This window comes from Talpa occidentalis, unplaced genomic scaffold, assembly GCF_014898055.3.
Source record: "Talpa occidentalis isolate TD23 unplaced genomic scaffold, MPIMG_talOcc4v2.1 talOcc4.2, whole genome shotgun sequence".
In the NCBI taxonomy this organism is placed as follows: Eukaryota; Metazoa; Chordata; class Mammalia; order Eulipotyphla; family Talpidae; genus Talpa; species Talpa occidentalis.
The window spans coordinates 131,350,651-131,367,505 of record NW_023602073.1 but is presented as its reverse complement, the minus strand read 5'-3'; the positions used below and the strand labels follow the sequence as shown (position 1 = coordinate 131,367,505).

Below are 16,855 nucleotides of genomic sequence, written 5' to 3'. Positions count from 1 at the left end.
GTCCCCTATGTGGGGGCTGGTTGAGCTGCTTTATGTTACAGGATGGTTTTCTGGTCTTTAGGAACCAGAAACTAATCAGGAACTAATCTCTCCATAGACAGATCCAAAACACACTTGCCATCTACCAGGCTGTATCCTGTACTTGGTGTTAATTTGGTGAGATTAGAGGGAATTCACTTCTAAAAAGCTTTTCCTAAGGTCACCATTGATGAAGTGTTCTTGAGATGACAGTGACTCATTTCAGTGCCCTTCAGTTCTAATGCTGCCATCGTAATGCCAAGAAATACCAATTCTTGGGATTTAGAAATATTTTTTTCAGAATCAGGAGTCACTGGTTAGGTGTTTAAATTCTTGTTCTCTAGAGAGAGACTCATGCTAAATAAACTCTTGCAAACTTCAAACCAAACTAGTTGTGTTTGCTACTGTTTATCCACTATATAATAGCAATGAAAAGGTACAGATTTCTTCAGGCCACTTATGCAATACCTTGTTTTTTTTTTGGCATAAAAGTATTTGGTTTTGTTGGAGCATGAGCTGGTAAAGCTGTTTGAGTCATTGATAATTGGAGTTTGCCTGGTAAAGCCACCTGTTACCTCATGAATGATCTGAACAAAAGTAAGCAAGATTATGGCTGACTCATTTATGTATCTTTCCAATTGATGCCTTCTCAAATAAAGCTTTATTTTCAATACTTAATTTTTAAGACCAGTCATTACCAAGACATTCATTTATGCTATATTTTTAAGCAATCCATTTCACTTTATTGTATCTATTTTCCAGTGAATTGATTTTCTTTAATTAGGTATGACATCACTGCTTAACCTTTGCTGTGATTCATGACAGATACATAGAATGCTTCCACATGGCTGCTGAAGATTTAGATGTTGGAAAACTTGAGTTACATAAAATTAGCTCTTCAAAGAGAGCTAACTTTTCTTGCCTTCTTCATCTATAAAGACATGACAAACTTAGAAAATTCAACTAAGTCAGTATTTGTCTTGCATCAGCTCAGAACTTACTCAGCTTCGTCAACGGACAAATGTTGAGTACCAGCTCAACTCAAATGTTGAGTCTTTGAAAGGATACAAAAATGACTAAGATGTGACCTCCACTCCCGAAGAGCTCACAACCTGCCAGAGGAAAAGACATTTAACAACTAATGACGACAGTGTGAGATGAGCAATAACAGGAGTGAGTTCAAAGAATAGGGGTGCAACAGGAAGTCTTTTCTGTGTAAAGTCAAAGTAGGGAAGGGCAATTGGGTAAGGCCTGAATTGAACCTTACATGATGACTAGCATGTCTTTAAAAAGTGCAAAATATATGCATTCCAAATTGAAGAAACAACAGATGCAAAGGCATAAAATGGGCCTTGGCACACAACAGCCCTCATGCCAAGTCTGTCCCATTGCCTGTGTTTGCAAATGAAGTCTTATTGGAACTCAGCCATATTCATTCATCTGTGTATTGTCCAGGCAGCTCCAACTCCAAAACCGAGTAGTATGACTTACAAAGCCTGAAATATTTATTCTCTGGCCTGTTACTGACAATATTTGCTGACTTCAGACATGAAACAGCCTGGCCTGACTGGTAAACTCAAAACTGTTTTCCATTGCTCTACAGTAACCACTTGCTGAGTCCAAAACAAGTGCAATGAATATTTCTTCCTTCCTCTAAAATCTCTACAATGAAGGAGGTGCTTTTCTTATCTCCACAATTGCCTTCCTAGCTTTGAAACCTCTCATTGTTTTACAAGTCCCATAAAATTAATATCACCAAAGTCAGTCAGTCAGTGGGTATTTATGCTTTTCTTTCCAGTACACAGTTCCTTGCTCTTGTAGGTAGGACATCTTACCCAGGCTAGTCTGAAGGAACAGTTAGCTGACATGTGCTTACAACATCCAAGAGCAGCCCATCTGCTGATAGGAGTAGAAGGACAATTCTCAGAATATTGGATAACTTTGGTATGTGGTACGGGGAATATCACTTTTTTAAAGTGTTATTTATAACTTTGTTGTAGACAAACATAATTGGAATTGGATATAAAAAGTATTTATTTTTCCTTTCAGATCTGTAGAAGTATTGGTATTTGCTAGAATGAATCTTTTTTGTTGTTTGTTCCAGTATTTCTAAATTTGAAGAACGATGCTGTTTCCTTTATGTGCTTCACAATTCTGATGATTTCCAAATCTATTTCTGTACAGAACTTCATTGTAAAAAGTACGTATTAGTCATTGTTTATGTGTAAAAGACTGTTCTTACCTGATCATTATTTTTAATTAATGAGTGATCATATGGCTCCTGTAGAGAATTCATGGCTCTGTGGTTATATAAATATCTAATTTCAGCTAATATTTTATAATTACGTGGTATGTTTAAGGGTCACAGAATATGGGGGGCTCTCTTTAATAAATCTAACTTTTTCTTAGTCATAATTTATTTTTCCACAGGCAGAACATTAACCATGACTTACCAGTTAGATGCCTAAAATTATGTCCCATTTTATAAGTGCTCACTTATTGTATGGTTAATCAAAAATTTTCATTCTTCAATTCTTTTGAATAATCTTACCTTTCTCTGCAGCAGTGGTTCTTAACTCTGGTTCATATTGGAATCAACTGGTAGGCTTTTAAATAATGTCTAGGCCCTGCCTGGACTAATTATATTGAATTTACTGGGGGGTAAACGAGCCTCAGTTAAGTGCCAGTTATCTTGTCTCCATCAATAAAATTCAGCCATCTATGGGCTGCATGGTACGTTTGTGTTAACCTCCTGGGTATATATCTCTTGGGGTAATAATTAAGTAGGTCACGTTCCTTTGACCATAGTGCCTGATATGGAGACCTAGAAAACTGAGGGACAACTTAGAAACCAAAGTGCAGATGAAAGTCAGTTTGGACTGAAAATATTTTTCGGGAGTTTTCTTATGCAAATTACCACTATGTGATCCCATTAGAAATGACTGGTAATGCTAACTACAATATATTGGAATTTTTATCTCAGAATTTTATCTTGGTATTTGTTAAATCCACAATTCTTGGCTAGAGTTTTATCTTTATTCTTATAAAATGTGAAGAATAGAGAGTATTTTCAAGTAAAGAGATGTGGAAATAAGAAACCCCCCTAGTACATATATGGTCTTCTTTTTTTAATTACATTTAAATTCACAAGATTATTGATTTGTGTTTATTATAAGTAAAATTTGCGGAGTACTTACCTCAGACTTAATTAATATATACTTAAATCTTCAAATAAACCCTTCTATATAGGTAATACTAATACGCTCATTGGAAAGAGTTAAAAAATAGAGAGCTTTGCAGAGTTTAATTAGTCTATAATCCCTTGTAGTCCATAAGAATAGTATCTGTGGTTTGAATCAAACATATGTAACTCCAGAATACAACCTCATAAAAAAATTACACCATGTTTCCATCCCACTGAGTTATATTTTACGAAGAGATGCTCATGTTGAAAATGTTAGAAGACGTTACCCCAATCTTAAAGTCTGTGTTTAAAGCTAGAATTTTTAAGGTTAATTACTTTCTTCTTCCTCTTGCTCTTGTCTCTAACTCATCATGATGCTTAACCATCATCAGAGCGTAACTGTTATTCTAATCTACAGTAGGGTTTTTTCCTTGTCATTGACCTCCAACAATTGTGTAGAGAGAAAGGAAGAGTGAAGAAGCAGACAACACATCCCAACTCCATAATAGATAGGCTCAAACTCCAAAATGGATTTTGTCTGTCTTGTTTATTATCATATTCCCAAAAGCCAGTACAGTTTTTGTTCTAGTAGACACTGAGTATTTGTTGGATGGAAGGAAAGATGAGTGGATGGAATGGTGAATAGAAAGGGGTGTAGATAGAAAGAGGTTTGAGACAGCATGAAATATCTGAGTTGTAGATAAACTTTCCTTGTCAGAACATAACCTGCTCTTTCCTTGAGCTGGCAGTGGCCTGCCTGTGAGATCAGCAGCCCCCATCCCCAGGGTCTCCCTCATTCTAATTCTGTGAATCATTAGCATTGCCCTTGATGGCGAGACACAGCTAGTGTTGCAGGGGGAAATACTGTTTCTTGCTGTATTTAATTTTGTTTTAGCTCTGAAATGGTCTCCAGATAAATTAAAAACCTTTCAAAACTTCCTGAAGAAAACTTTTGTCACTCAGAGAGAGATGACTTCTGTCACAAACATATACTCTAGGTATTCCTAGCTCACATAAGCATCTCACAGACTGTATTTATGAGATCTCTCTCGTATAATATGAGAGTGTATAATATGAGATACTCAGGCAGAAGATTTAATAATCGAAATTAGATGCTGTAATGGCCAACACTGTATCAAATAATCACCTCAGAATTTAAACTCTATTCCAAACTATAGGTATTTTCGGTATGTCACATTTTAAATATTCACAGCAGCAAAACAATATTAGCTAATGTATTATGAGTGCACTATGCTCAGGAATTTACAAGTATCAGCTCAAGTTTTTCTCATAATGACCTGTGCAATAGTGAATTATATTCCATTTTATAATTAAGGGTGAGATTCAAAGAGGTGGAGGAGCTTACCTCAAATCACATAAATACCAACAATCTTGGCATGATAACCAAGTCTACATTCATAACCTTTCAGTGAATTTGTTTAGCTTCTTTGTTCTAATTCTATAATGTATTATTTGAAATGAGACATTTGATCAGAAATTTCTAGAGAATCTTACCAACCTATGGTATTTTTTCAAGTCATATTCTTCTCACTGATGCTGATTATTGAGTGATTTGATTTGATTTTATCTTTTATGAAAGTAGCATTACAACATTAATGTTTGAGGTATTCATCAAAATCAACACGTGCATATACTATATTCAGTTACTGTTAAAATTCCAACTCTATCCTTCACCATACCATTGTCACCCTTTCCCCAGTTCACCCACCACCCTATCTCCTTTCCTTCCACTAATTGATTATAGTCCAAACATTTGTTTTTGTTTTATGTAGTTCTTCTGTTTGTGTTCTCTATATATCACATGTAAGTGAAATTATGTGATGTTTTTCTTCTCTGACTGGTTTATTTCCCTCAAGTATAATTCCCTCTGCTTCTATCCATGTTGTTGAAAATGGAAGGTTTTATCTTTTTTATAGCTTAATAGTATTCCATTGATTTTAGAGACTCTTTTAGCTTCTATTTTTTGCTCCAAAGTTACTTTGGAACATACTTGCTTACATTTAATATTGCATGTGAATCAACACTTACATTTAATTATGTATTAATTAATACATTTAATAATGTATATTATTACTAGTGACCATCTACCATCTTTCATTGTAGGTTTTTTGAAATGGTGAACACCATTACTGAAGAGAAGGGGAAAAGCACAGAAGAAGGAGACTGTGAAGGTGACTCCCTGGAGGTAACAAATTTTGTTTCATTGTTGAGTTTACAAAATTTCTGTGACTGATTTTTTAGCCGAACTCTTTTTTTTTTTTTTTTTGGTCCCAAAAAGTGAGTGGAATCCCAAAGAGTAAATCCAGTGATTCGAGAAAACCTCTCCAGAGGTTGGCCTCATCTCAGAGGCTGTGCTGTTAGACCTCAGGGTGAACTTCAGTTGTTTGTTGTTGGTTTTTTTTATTTATTTGTTTTCTTTCATTATTGTTCATTTTTTATACAGTAATTGGTTTACTCCCCTCAGGTATAATCCCCATAGTTCTCCCACCACCATAGCACCCATGAACCATCACCATAGTCTTGTGCTCTTCACACCCGTTTTGAGCCTTCCTTATTTCCCCTCCCCCTACTGTGTGCCTCAGATATATGATAAGCTTGCAAGTTTTGTCTTTTTCTTGAACTTTTGTTCGGTTTCTCTATAGTCCACATCTAAATGAAGTCATCCTATGTTTATCTTTTTCTTCAAACTTATTTCACTTACCATAATCCCTGAAGCACTATTTATAATAGCCAACATATGGAAACAACCTAATGCCCCAAAATAGACAAATGGATCAAGAAAGCTGTGGTATATATACATAATGGAATACTACTCAGCAATCAAAAAGATGAATTCATGCATTTGCAGCAATATGGATGGAGCTGGAAGGGATAATGAGCCTTCACTTTAATGTCACCATGCTAATACCTAAAACAATGTCTAATAATTATTAGTTTTATATAAAACAGATCTACTAGAATTGAAGACAAGTGGATGAACTTGAGATAGTTTAATATATTCAATAGGACCAGTCAGTATCCCACCATGAGACTGAAAATAGAGAGTGGGGGACTCTGAGATCACATGCTTTAAGGACCATGCATGCCAGTAGCTGCTGGAATCCATCTCATCACCACTTGGAGAGCAAGTACCTAAGAATGAAACCAAGAGAAAGCAAAAAGTAGGAAATATGAAGAGATAGGGTGCTGATGACCTCAATAATAAATACTGTTTTAGCCCCTAAATACAGTGCTACCAGTTTGAGTTGTTTCCCTCATTTGAAAATGATAGTGCTGAATAAGTATTTATTATTCTTAAAATATATATATATACAGGGCCTCCCCGGTTGTGCAGTGGTTGAGCGCTGGGCTGCAAAGTTGCCCGCAGCCTCTGCAGCGCCAGTTCGATCCCCGGCCGCAGGGTGAGGGTCCCACATGGTGCGCAGAACTCTCCTGCTGCCCGCTGCTCCCCTCAGCAGTGTACCTCGATCCTTCTGCCTGTTCTGCTCCCTGCTCTGGCTCTGGTGAATTCTGCCACCCTCCCGTGCTTCTGACTGTACCCAGTGCTTATATAAATAAATAAATAAATCTTTAAAAAAAAAATACTATGCCTTCAAAAAATATATATATATAAATAATTGACCTATTTAAAGGCTTAGCAGGGAAGGGTGTGTGTGTGTGTGTGTAAAAAGTAAGTGTGTGATAGTGACAGTTCTGGGGGTGCTTAACCAGAATATAATCTTTCCCTAATATAAAAAACAATTTTGTAATTCCTCTGGTTAAAAAAAGTAGCAGGGACGGGAAACAAGTATCTGAGAACCCTTTTTAGAAATACGAAGATCAGTATTTTACATATCTAACAGTGAGTGACTACGCTTTATCTATGAGGGTGTCGACTACCCTCAATTCCTGCACCACAGTACCCTTACATGTGTTCCATTCTCCTCCCAGTTGTGTGCAATTCAGATAAGCAAAATTTAATGAAAAATTTGAATAATAGAACTATTTTTGGCCTCATTTGTATGCTATACAAAGAACCTGAAACAGTGGAAGATTAATGGAATAAACAGAGGAGGTAATAGTAATCATCTGAAAATGCTGTTCTTCCTCATAAAAATCCTTTCCTTCTGCCTCAGGTATGACTGGGTGCCAACTTTTAGATTGTGTCCTTTTTCTTTCTCACATCTTCTGTGTGAATTAGATCCTTCCACCACTGCCAAGGTCAATGCCAAGTGCTTCAAGAGTGTTGACACTAGCACTTGAATTTCTGCAGTGTCTGAAGGATGACACTTCTGTAGATATGACACACCACTGTGTTCTTCAAGCTTTTCCCTGTGTTTGACCTAGGGCAGAATTCTGAATGCAAGCAATACTGAAAATTAGATTTTTAATGGTTTTTTAAAAAGATTTATTTATTTATGCATACAAGAACTGGGGTACAGGCCAGAGGTGTCGGGTGGTGAGAGGATGCTCCAAAGACAGAGTGGAGGAACAGAACAGGTGGAATGACAAATAGCTGAGGGGAACAGCGGGCGAGTCAGGCGAGGTCTGCTGCACCATGTGGGTAGCTCCCTGGGCAGGGATTGAACTTGTGCTGCAGTGGCTGCAGTTAGCTTCACAGGCTGTGTCTTAACCCTTTGCACCACCAGGGAGGCCCTATATTTTTAATGTTAAAGTGAAATTAAAGAAACTAGAGCACTGGTTGGACTGGTGTAAGTCACTTTGATAATGTCATTTCATGCACTAAAATTTTTATAAAAACATTGACATATATAGTAGACAGTCAGTGGAAAATTTGAGTAACTAATTATTGTGTCTGCATATATTTAATTTCTGTACCTAGTAGTTAAGATATTTTGCTATTCCTAGCTAAGCCTTAGACTTTTCATTAGTTATTGGAGGAATTTGGTGGAAAAAGTTTTTTCTCCATGCATTAGCTTGCTGTCTATCAGAGTGATAAACAATTCTTCTTACTTGTATGTTTTAAATTTTATGGTCTTATGTTTTCTGATTCAAGTGGTTGTGTTAGGAACTAGATATATTGACTCCTACCTCAATGCTCTTTTGACTATACCTCATTATGTCTGTTTTCATGTGCTTTAAATTTTATATCCATTGATACACAGCAGCTGATGGGGTAAACATTAACAAAGACAAGGAAAATAAAACAGTTCCATTAGTAATATAAAATCATAAAATGACAGACTGAAAAATTCATAAAAGTTCTTCTGCAATGTCCTAAGTTGCTGACTTTTTTTTTTTATCATTGTTATCCTCTTTCTCATAACTTTCCTTGGAGAACATAATCCATCTTAGCTAAAACAGAGAAAATAGCATAACTGTGCTATTGATTATTGATTAAATCAACCATTTAGATGTAGACTTTACCATTTAGGTTTCTGTGACATTAACACTGAAAAACATCACTTAATGATGCATTTCTCAGAATGTATCCTGTAGTTAAAGAAAATATGACTAAATAAGGAGGGAAATTCTCAGATATCTTTCTAGTAATCTTTAGTGTTCTGCTGACCCCACAAAAAAACTGTTTATGCAACAGTGCTCTTTCAGTCAAGTGCTCTTAATACACCCTTCTCAAGTAGTGCAGAGATACTGTTCTTTTAATATTAGAAAAACATTCTATACTTCTTCTTTGCATTTCACCAGAATAATTTAAAATTTCGGAATAGTCCCATAATACTTCTACAATGTTCTTGTTGGACTGTATCACCAGTACCCTGAATTCGAGCATACTTGCTTTAAGTATTTTGACATCGTATGCATTATACCACAACTAGTGATGTCGCTGATGTGGTTTGTAGGACAAAAGAGAGGCAAGGGTGTTCCTTGGGGACAGCATTAATGAATGGATGTAGTGATGTTCTGTACTGTCATGTTGAGCTCCATCTTGGCTCTCTCTCAATGACTGTCCCTTTTCTAACCACAGCATCATTACAGTATGAGCTATTAAATAGCTTTAACATGTATGTTTGCAAAATATACAATAGCTCCATTACATATTTGGTAACATTCCTTAGATATTTTCAACAGTCTTGATTAAAATGAGTTTTTCAGTATACTAAAATATATATATATATATATATATATATATGATTTAAATGAGTTCATTGCCATTAACTGAACTTGAACTTTAGTCCATGAGTGATAGACCAAAAATAATTTCTCCACTTTCCATTAGAGTATAAACAAGAATCACTTTAGATATAATCTTTGGACAGTGGTTAAGATTTGTATGCAGAATAGTTATTTTCTGATCTTTACCTCAATTGGAAAATAGAATTTAAATTATTTCAATAATGTGTCAATTATTCCGAAAACCTTTAAGTGCCTTTGTCCAAAATAAAAATGTTGGGAAGGTCAGATGGTCTTTAATGTTTTAATTTCACGTACAGTGATGTCAAAGTGTTGTGCTGTGGATTTATAAACTACAAATTTGAAGCTAATCCTTTGACTTCCTGGCATTTGAAGGACCTATCAGACGCCAACATTAAGATTAACTTTCTGATTTGAATAGTAAGGCTTCTTTGAAATAGTAAGATTATGGGAGAGGTTCCTTAGGGTCATGGTCAAATCCTCCAAGTGATTAAATCTGGTTCTAGTGAGATTCAGTGCTGGCCATGGAAGTCGTGGGCTCTGTACCTAACTTTGCCAACATAACTTTGAATAAGGTTCATACACTTGCTGGGCTACAGTGATTTCATTCCTTAAATGACAATTGAACAAGAAGGTCTTTTTTTTTTTTTTAAATCAGTGTCTGACCACTTTTCAAATGAATAGTTTTTGAAGATTTACTTTATTTATTTATGCATACAAGAACTGGGGTCTAGGCCAGAGTTGCTGGTGGGGTGAGAGGATCCACTAGAGGCAGAGTGGAGAGCAGAACAGGCAGATCTACTGAAATACACTGTTGAGGGGAGCAGCAGGCAAGACAGGAGAGATTTGATAGTGCTGAGACTTATCCCTGTGCCACCAGGGAGGCCCCTGAACAAGAAGGTCTTAATTGTTCTTTCCTAGCTGAAATTTTTCATAACTTTCAAGATTAGTACAAATTGTTACAAAGTTATTTCAAAGATAGCTCTAACCTACTTTCAGAGGACTGTTCTGCTTTTAAACAGAAAAAGAAACTTCTTATGATTAAAGACCATGTTTTTAACTCAACTCATTATGTTGACATGGAAAAAGGGTGAAGCTGTATTTTAAATAATTCAATCTATTACAAATTTATATTAAAATCATTGAACAGTTGATGGTTATTAAGCATAAAGATTCTAATCCTTATCAGCTATGGTCCCTATTATTTTTTTCTCTCCTAGTCGTAGGCTCTCCATGCACTTTGAATAGCAAGGGCATTTATCCAGTAATTAAAACCAGACACATCACCTCTGCTCTAGCCTTCCTTATTCCTCATGTCCAGTCTTTCCTCTAGCCCCTTCCTTTCATCCTCTTCACCACTTTCCCAATCTCAGGTCATCATCATTTCTCATGTAGTCTGATCTCCTTCAGTTCATATGCAGTCTCTGTCATCCCTGAAGAGATCTCTCACACAGATTTAATCCTGTCATTACCCTAATTAAAAACCTTGATGCCATTTAAAATACAGTGATCTTAACTCTCTGTCTGTAACTTACCCCTTCCTGTCCACTTCTTGGTCCAGCAATGGCAAACTCCTTTCCAGAAGGCCAAGCTTTTCCCGTCTCTGGGCTTGACATGTAGTTCTGACTCCACATTTCTTTTCTGCTCTGTCCCACTTGGAACAGAGATCCAATTCAAATCATTTTTCCTTTGAATCAATTTTCAACTTCCTTGAATCACTTTTCTGTTTTCTAATGTCATTCTTATGCAGTCTTTTTTGTCCTGACTCTTCTCAATGCATTGTGATTCAGTGGCCTGCACCAGACTGTTAACATCTCAAGACAGGACTGTGGTTCTGCTTCGCTCTTAATCACATAGTCTCACAAGGTGACACTAATCCAAGCAGAAGAATTTCAGCCAGTAGATGCTACAGGATTTGATGTTGTGGTGTGATGAAGCCAGAATTGTTTAAATAATATCTCAAACTTGGAGGTTGGGGAGGAGAGGTCAGTTGGAGGGGGTGGCGTAGATGCTGGAACACTAGCTTGGAGGTTGTTTAATCAATGTTAAGTCAATGAAAGCATGGGGCCTCTGCAGCAGTGCAGAGGTTAAAAACAGTGCTATCTAGCTGTCATAAGCCATTGCACCGTGAGCTTGATCTCCAGCAAGGGAGCTGACCCACATGCCACAGCAGACCTCTCCTGTCTTGCCCACTGCACCCCTCAGCAGCGTATTTCAGTAAATCTGCCTGTTCTGCTCCCCACTCTGTCTCTGGTGAATCCTCTCACCCCCATGAGCCTCTGATGTACAACCTAATTCTTGTATGCGTAAATAAATAAAAATCTTAAAAAGAAAAAAAAAAAGAAAGTATGAATACCATAACCAAGCTATTATCAACCCATTTTTTCATCTCTTTTTAAAAATTGCCTTGGGGGTAGGGAAATATATGAATAACTGAGATCTTTCTTGCTCAATACAAAATATGTTGTCTCCCTCTTTGTTCCTCTTCTGACACATACATTTTTTTCTCTTACTCACCTTGCCCCCTCCTCTCTCTCTCTCTGTTCCCCTTTCTTGCCTCTTCTTCCCGCCCTTCATCTTTTATATATACATTTCTACCTCAGTTTTTTTAATCCAAATGGGCAAATGATTGACATGAGCCTGAGGCAATCATAACAACTGACCCAGTGAGCCTGTTTGCACAGCTTCCAGTGTGCTTAAAGAGAAAGTTGATCCCATGTGTGGGTGGAGTGTGGACAAACAGGACAAAAGGAAGGTTTTCCTTTGTTCAAATACATGCAGGATGATGAAATACCTACCACTTCCCTGTCTGATGGTTTGCCTCACAAACATTAACAGTGAATTATGATTTAGAAATAATCTAAATCAATTTGGAGTCATCAAGTAGCGCACTGATTTATTTTTCTTTTACATCCTATTTTTATTTTTACACAGATCTGAATCTGAACACCCACAGTTACTATACTGTCTGAAAAACCATTTACTTACCATGTTGTATGATATATCAGTTTTTGTTACTCATTATTCATTCTATTGGGAAGAAAAAAACTTTTTCCTCCACCAACTCAGATTCAGTGATAGGGGACCTGCAAATTTACTGACAGAAGACAGATTAACAGGAGAAAAGAAAGTCTATTCATGCTTATGGGAGCACCCAAAAAAAGTGGCCATTGAACAGCTAGAGTTAAGAGTTTATCTTAAGCAGCTCTCCTGCCCACTTATGTCTATGCAGGTGCCCCTTTATTTCTTTCTCCTTTTCCTAATAAACCTGTCCTTTTAAAATGTAAAAATAATAATATAATAATTTATCCTAATAAGAAAAGTCCTTACTAGGACTTCAAGGTAAAGCAAATTTTAGGGAAATCAATGAGAAATGGAAGGCATAAAAAGTTTTGACAAGGTTTTATTATGTCATTTCTCATTCAGATACAAATGGTCCTAAATGTCCCTAAGAATGGATAGTGGCAGCTGTATTTTTTAGGAGTCAGCAAAAAATGTTTAGGTAATATTTATTTCCTGTGGCTATTATTTATTCAGTTATTTTCAGTTTAAAATTATCTTCACGCCATGTTGGTGGATCCAAATAGATCCCATCGATTCACTCAACACTTGTTTTTTAGAGACCTCCTATGTGGTTGGTGCTATTCTAGGTGCTGGGGATACAACAACATGGAGAAAAATCTCTGCCTCTCATTGGACATAATTTAATGGACAAGAAACAACATAAATAGTTAAACTATATCATGTGTTTGACCATGATCAGTGTTTTTTTTTTTTAAAGATTTATTTATTTATGCATACAAGAACTGGGGCATGGGCCAGAGGCATGGGGGGTAAGAGCATTCATCAGAGACAGAGCGGGGAGCAGAACAGGCAGACTGACTGAAATACACTGCAGAGGGGAACAGCAGGTGAGCCAAGAGAGGTCTGCTGCACCATGTGGGTGTCTCCCCAGCCGGGGATGACAATGATCAGTTTTAAATAACACAGAGAAGGGCTTAGCAAGTTGCAGGGTAAAGGTGTGTACAATTTTAGACAAAGATGTCAGGGGAGACTCATTGAGAGGGTGATGTTTGAGAAAAATCAGAGGGAAGAGAGATCTAGCTAATTAGATTTACAGCTTTGTACCTGCAGCATTTTCAGCATTCTGTTAATGCCATCAATCATGATTAATGTTTTTAGCATTTACATATTAAGAAGGCAATGCAGACTGAAAATTACAAAGCTACCTTTTGGTCTGTGTGGTGACTAGTCACCTAGTGTGATTAAGTACCACGGGAAGTAAGTGGCTTTTGAGAATGTGGTTGTGTTACTAGAGGTCCCTTGACAGAGCAAGGACTAAGTGAATCACCACTTTGTTTGGCCTTGTCAGTATTGTCATCCTACATTCATTCTCTTCCCAGCACGAGTTTAGACTGTGGTGGGCAGACAACAATAGGAGGATGATTCTAGAAGTATTCCCATCATTGCTTCAAAATGCACTTGTTTCCCCTAGCAACAACCTGATTTGCTACCCTATTGCCATAGAAATGGAATACAATATATATAAGCAGTGTACTCTTACTTTTTATTTTTTGAAACACTCCACCTACCCACCCACCCCCCTTTTTCTCCACGTTTGGCATTTAACAGACCCTGCCTTCTCTTAGTCCTTGGCCCAGCTTCTTTCTGCTTTATCTGGCTACCACACAGATAATTCTCTGCCCTTAGAGAGCAGGCTGGTCTCCTCAATCCTGACTTTTCAGTTTATATCTCTATCTCGTAAGAATAGAAAGGGAAGATAAAAAGAACCCAAGTAGCAATTACTCATTGGAGTGAGTTCAGTCCCCTTGATCTTACCAAAGGTCCTTATGAATTTTGCTGTGACCACTTTGTTGTCAGGAGTCAACTTCCATACCTAATAATCTTTTTTTTTTTTTTTTGTGGGACCCTCGCCGGCGGCTGGGGAACAAACCAGTGCTGTAGAGGCTGCGGGCAGCCTTGCAGCCCAGCGCTCAACCGCTGCGCCACCAGGAGAGGCCCCATACCTAATAATCTTTAAAGAAGAATAATAATCTTTTGATGCTTTAGATTCCTGAGGAGAACTAAAACTTAAAGAGCGTCCTTAAATATAAATAATAAATACCCCTGTGGCAAAACTCTTTTCAACCAAAGATAAACTAATACTGACTGAATGTTTTGTTTGCCACCTGTTTGTTTTTTTTTTTTTAAGATTTATTTTCATTTATTTATACAAGACCATACAAGAACTGGGGTGTAGACCGGAGGTGGGAAACAGTGAGAGGATTCACCAGAGACAGAGTGGGGAGAGAACAGGCGGATCTACTGAAATACACTGCTGAGGGGTGCTGCGGGAGAGACAGGAGAGGTCTGATGTGCCATGTGGGTAGCTCTCTGCCTGGGGATCAAACTCATGCTGCAGTGGCTGAGGATAGCTTGATAGTGCTGAGACTTTAACCCCTGTGCCACCAGGGAGTCCCTGTTTGGCACCTATTTTTTAAAGCTTCTCATCAACTTTTCTAAGCCTGATTAATTAACTCAGCAGATCATCACTGAGCATGGCAAATCAGATAGATTGCTGAGACTAGGGACAGAGCAATTAAAGATAAAGTCCTGGTTTTCAAAGAGCTGAGCTTATGCTTGGGATGTAGACTGAGAAAGAGGAGTGATAGATGCTGGAAGAGTGAGGGCAGTAGAGAAGAAAAGCAGGGCCGCCCTGACCTCAGGCAATAGCAAGTGAGAATAAATCTGTCAGCATTTGGCAATCACTTTGATATGAGGAGTAAAGGAAAGAAATGTACAGAGTCTAGGGGGCTTCCAGATGTCAGCTTGAAAAGGTGAGCGGATATTCAGTGGACATTAACAGTATGCTGGAACACTTTTATGATGCCAGTGTTTGGAAATAGTACTTAAAAGAACACAGAATCTGGGATCTTGTAAGCTGGATTTAAACCTCGGTTCTGAAATACTTTCACTGGAAGAGATATTTCTGATCATTTATAAGTTGGAGCTAGTCATAGATCTTCCCTACTTTGGTACAGGCTTATAATGACCATCACATGAGCTAGCTTATTTTTTTTAATTCTTTTTTTTTTATTCTTTTAACTTATAATAATGTATGGTGATGATAGAACTAGGTTCACTGTAGAGGTTTCTATTCCTTTGATTGGAAGCATTGACAAAGATGAGCTACATAGGTAATGGTTCTTGGCCTGCCTCCTGTTGGCCTGGTTCTGGCTGGTAAATTTCCATCATGGATGGCATAGCATGGTGGAAATCCAGACAGGAATTGAGTGTGGAGACTTGGGTTCTTACTGGTGGCATTGTTACTGGTGTACTATGTAATGTCTCTTTACTGGAGCCTTACCTTTATCTTAGCTTTATCTTCTAGTTGGGGTAATTGTTAATTGATTCCTGCTCCCTATTCCTTTACCCTGAAAACATAACTTTCTCCTGCTCCGGACTAGGACAATCTTTAGCTCTATGTTAGGCAGCCAGAATAGGAGTATTTATCTAACAAACCAGGGTACCTAGGAATGGGTGCTCACGGTCACCACTGATATCACCTTACAGAGCTTGGCCCCTGTCCTTAGTCAGAGAAGGTGCATGATAGGAGGTCAGTGCTCACGCAGTCCTAGCCTGGTATTGGGCATAGCTTTCCCAAGGGACTCCAACCTTATTGCTTCTATCAAGACTTGGAAACCTGTTGGAGATAAATAAATTGGAGCTGGTAATGACATGCCCCACACCTCCCTCATCCTTTACAGCAGTGATTTCTCAAGTCAAGAATATATACCCATTTCAGAGTAATCTGATTATTTTTGTATCGCTGCTTCCTTTTACGGTCTGATACTTTCATATTTTATAGATCTGTTTGCTAGACATACCAATTTTTTTAAGAATTCTATTAAGACCCACTGTGATTTATATTTGTCTGGTTTTCTTTGTCTTTTTATCAGCTCTGCTTTAAGACCGTTTTGAGTGTAAATATCCATGATTACTATCCTCTTTGTGGATTATTTTTCACTATTAATATTAAATGTATTGGCTTTTCAATGTTAGAAATCAATTGCTTCCAGTGGTCAACCAAACCTTTCTGTGAATCTAGCTGTGGCTGCCAATTTTGTACTCAAAATGTAGACAGTAGAAAACACATATTCTCTGTTCTTGTCTGCTGAATTATAGTTTCACAGTTTTCAGAGACAATGCTTGAGCATGTAATGACCCTATATTCTGTGGTTTGAATCCAATATAAAGTATGTGGATTTCTAGATGATGTCTCCACATCTGAAGACAAATGCTCTCTATACCCTTTTCATTTTGATCCAATTTTTCTTGTTTGACTGGTATGCTTGACAGTTGGGGTTTAGACTATAGATATTTCCTTTATACATCAAACATGAAATTCTCCCTCTTTTCATTTTTTAAAAAATTTTTTTGTCTTAGGGAAATTGGTGTGAAGTAAAAACAATACTTAGCTTATCATCAACTATTTATTAAGACTTCAAAATTTTCTTCCAACCCAAAGACTTTAAGTGG

At 37.3% G+C, this 16,855-nt stretch overlaps 1 protein-coding gene across 4 annotated transcripts in view; it reads left to right on the top strand.

The window, feature by feature from the left end:
• MAP3K5 (mitogen-activated protein kinase kinase kinase 5) overlaps positions 1-16,855 on the top strand; it is a 212,589-nt gene that overhangs the window by 145,535 nt on the left and 50,199 nt on the right. For all 4 annotated transcript variants that reach the window (XM_037520445.2, XM_037520446.2, XM_054697862.1 and 1 more), the window contains 2 exons: positions 2,123-2,218; positions 5,327-5,408. In XM_037520445.2, coding sequence (XP_037376342.1) covers positions 2,123-2,218; positions 5,327-5,408 — 178 coding nt within the window. The remainder of the gene's footprint in view (positions 1-2,122; positions 2,219-5,326; positions 5,409-16,855) is intronic.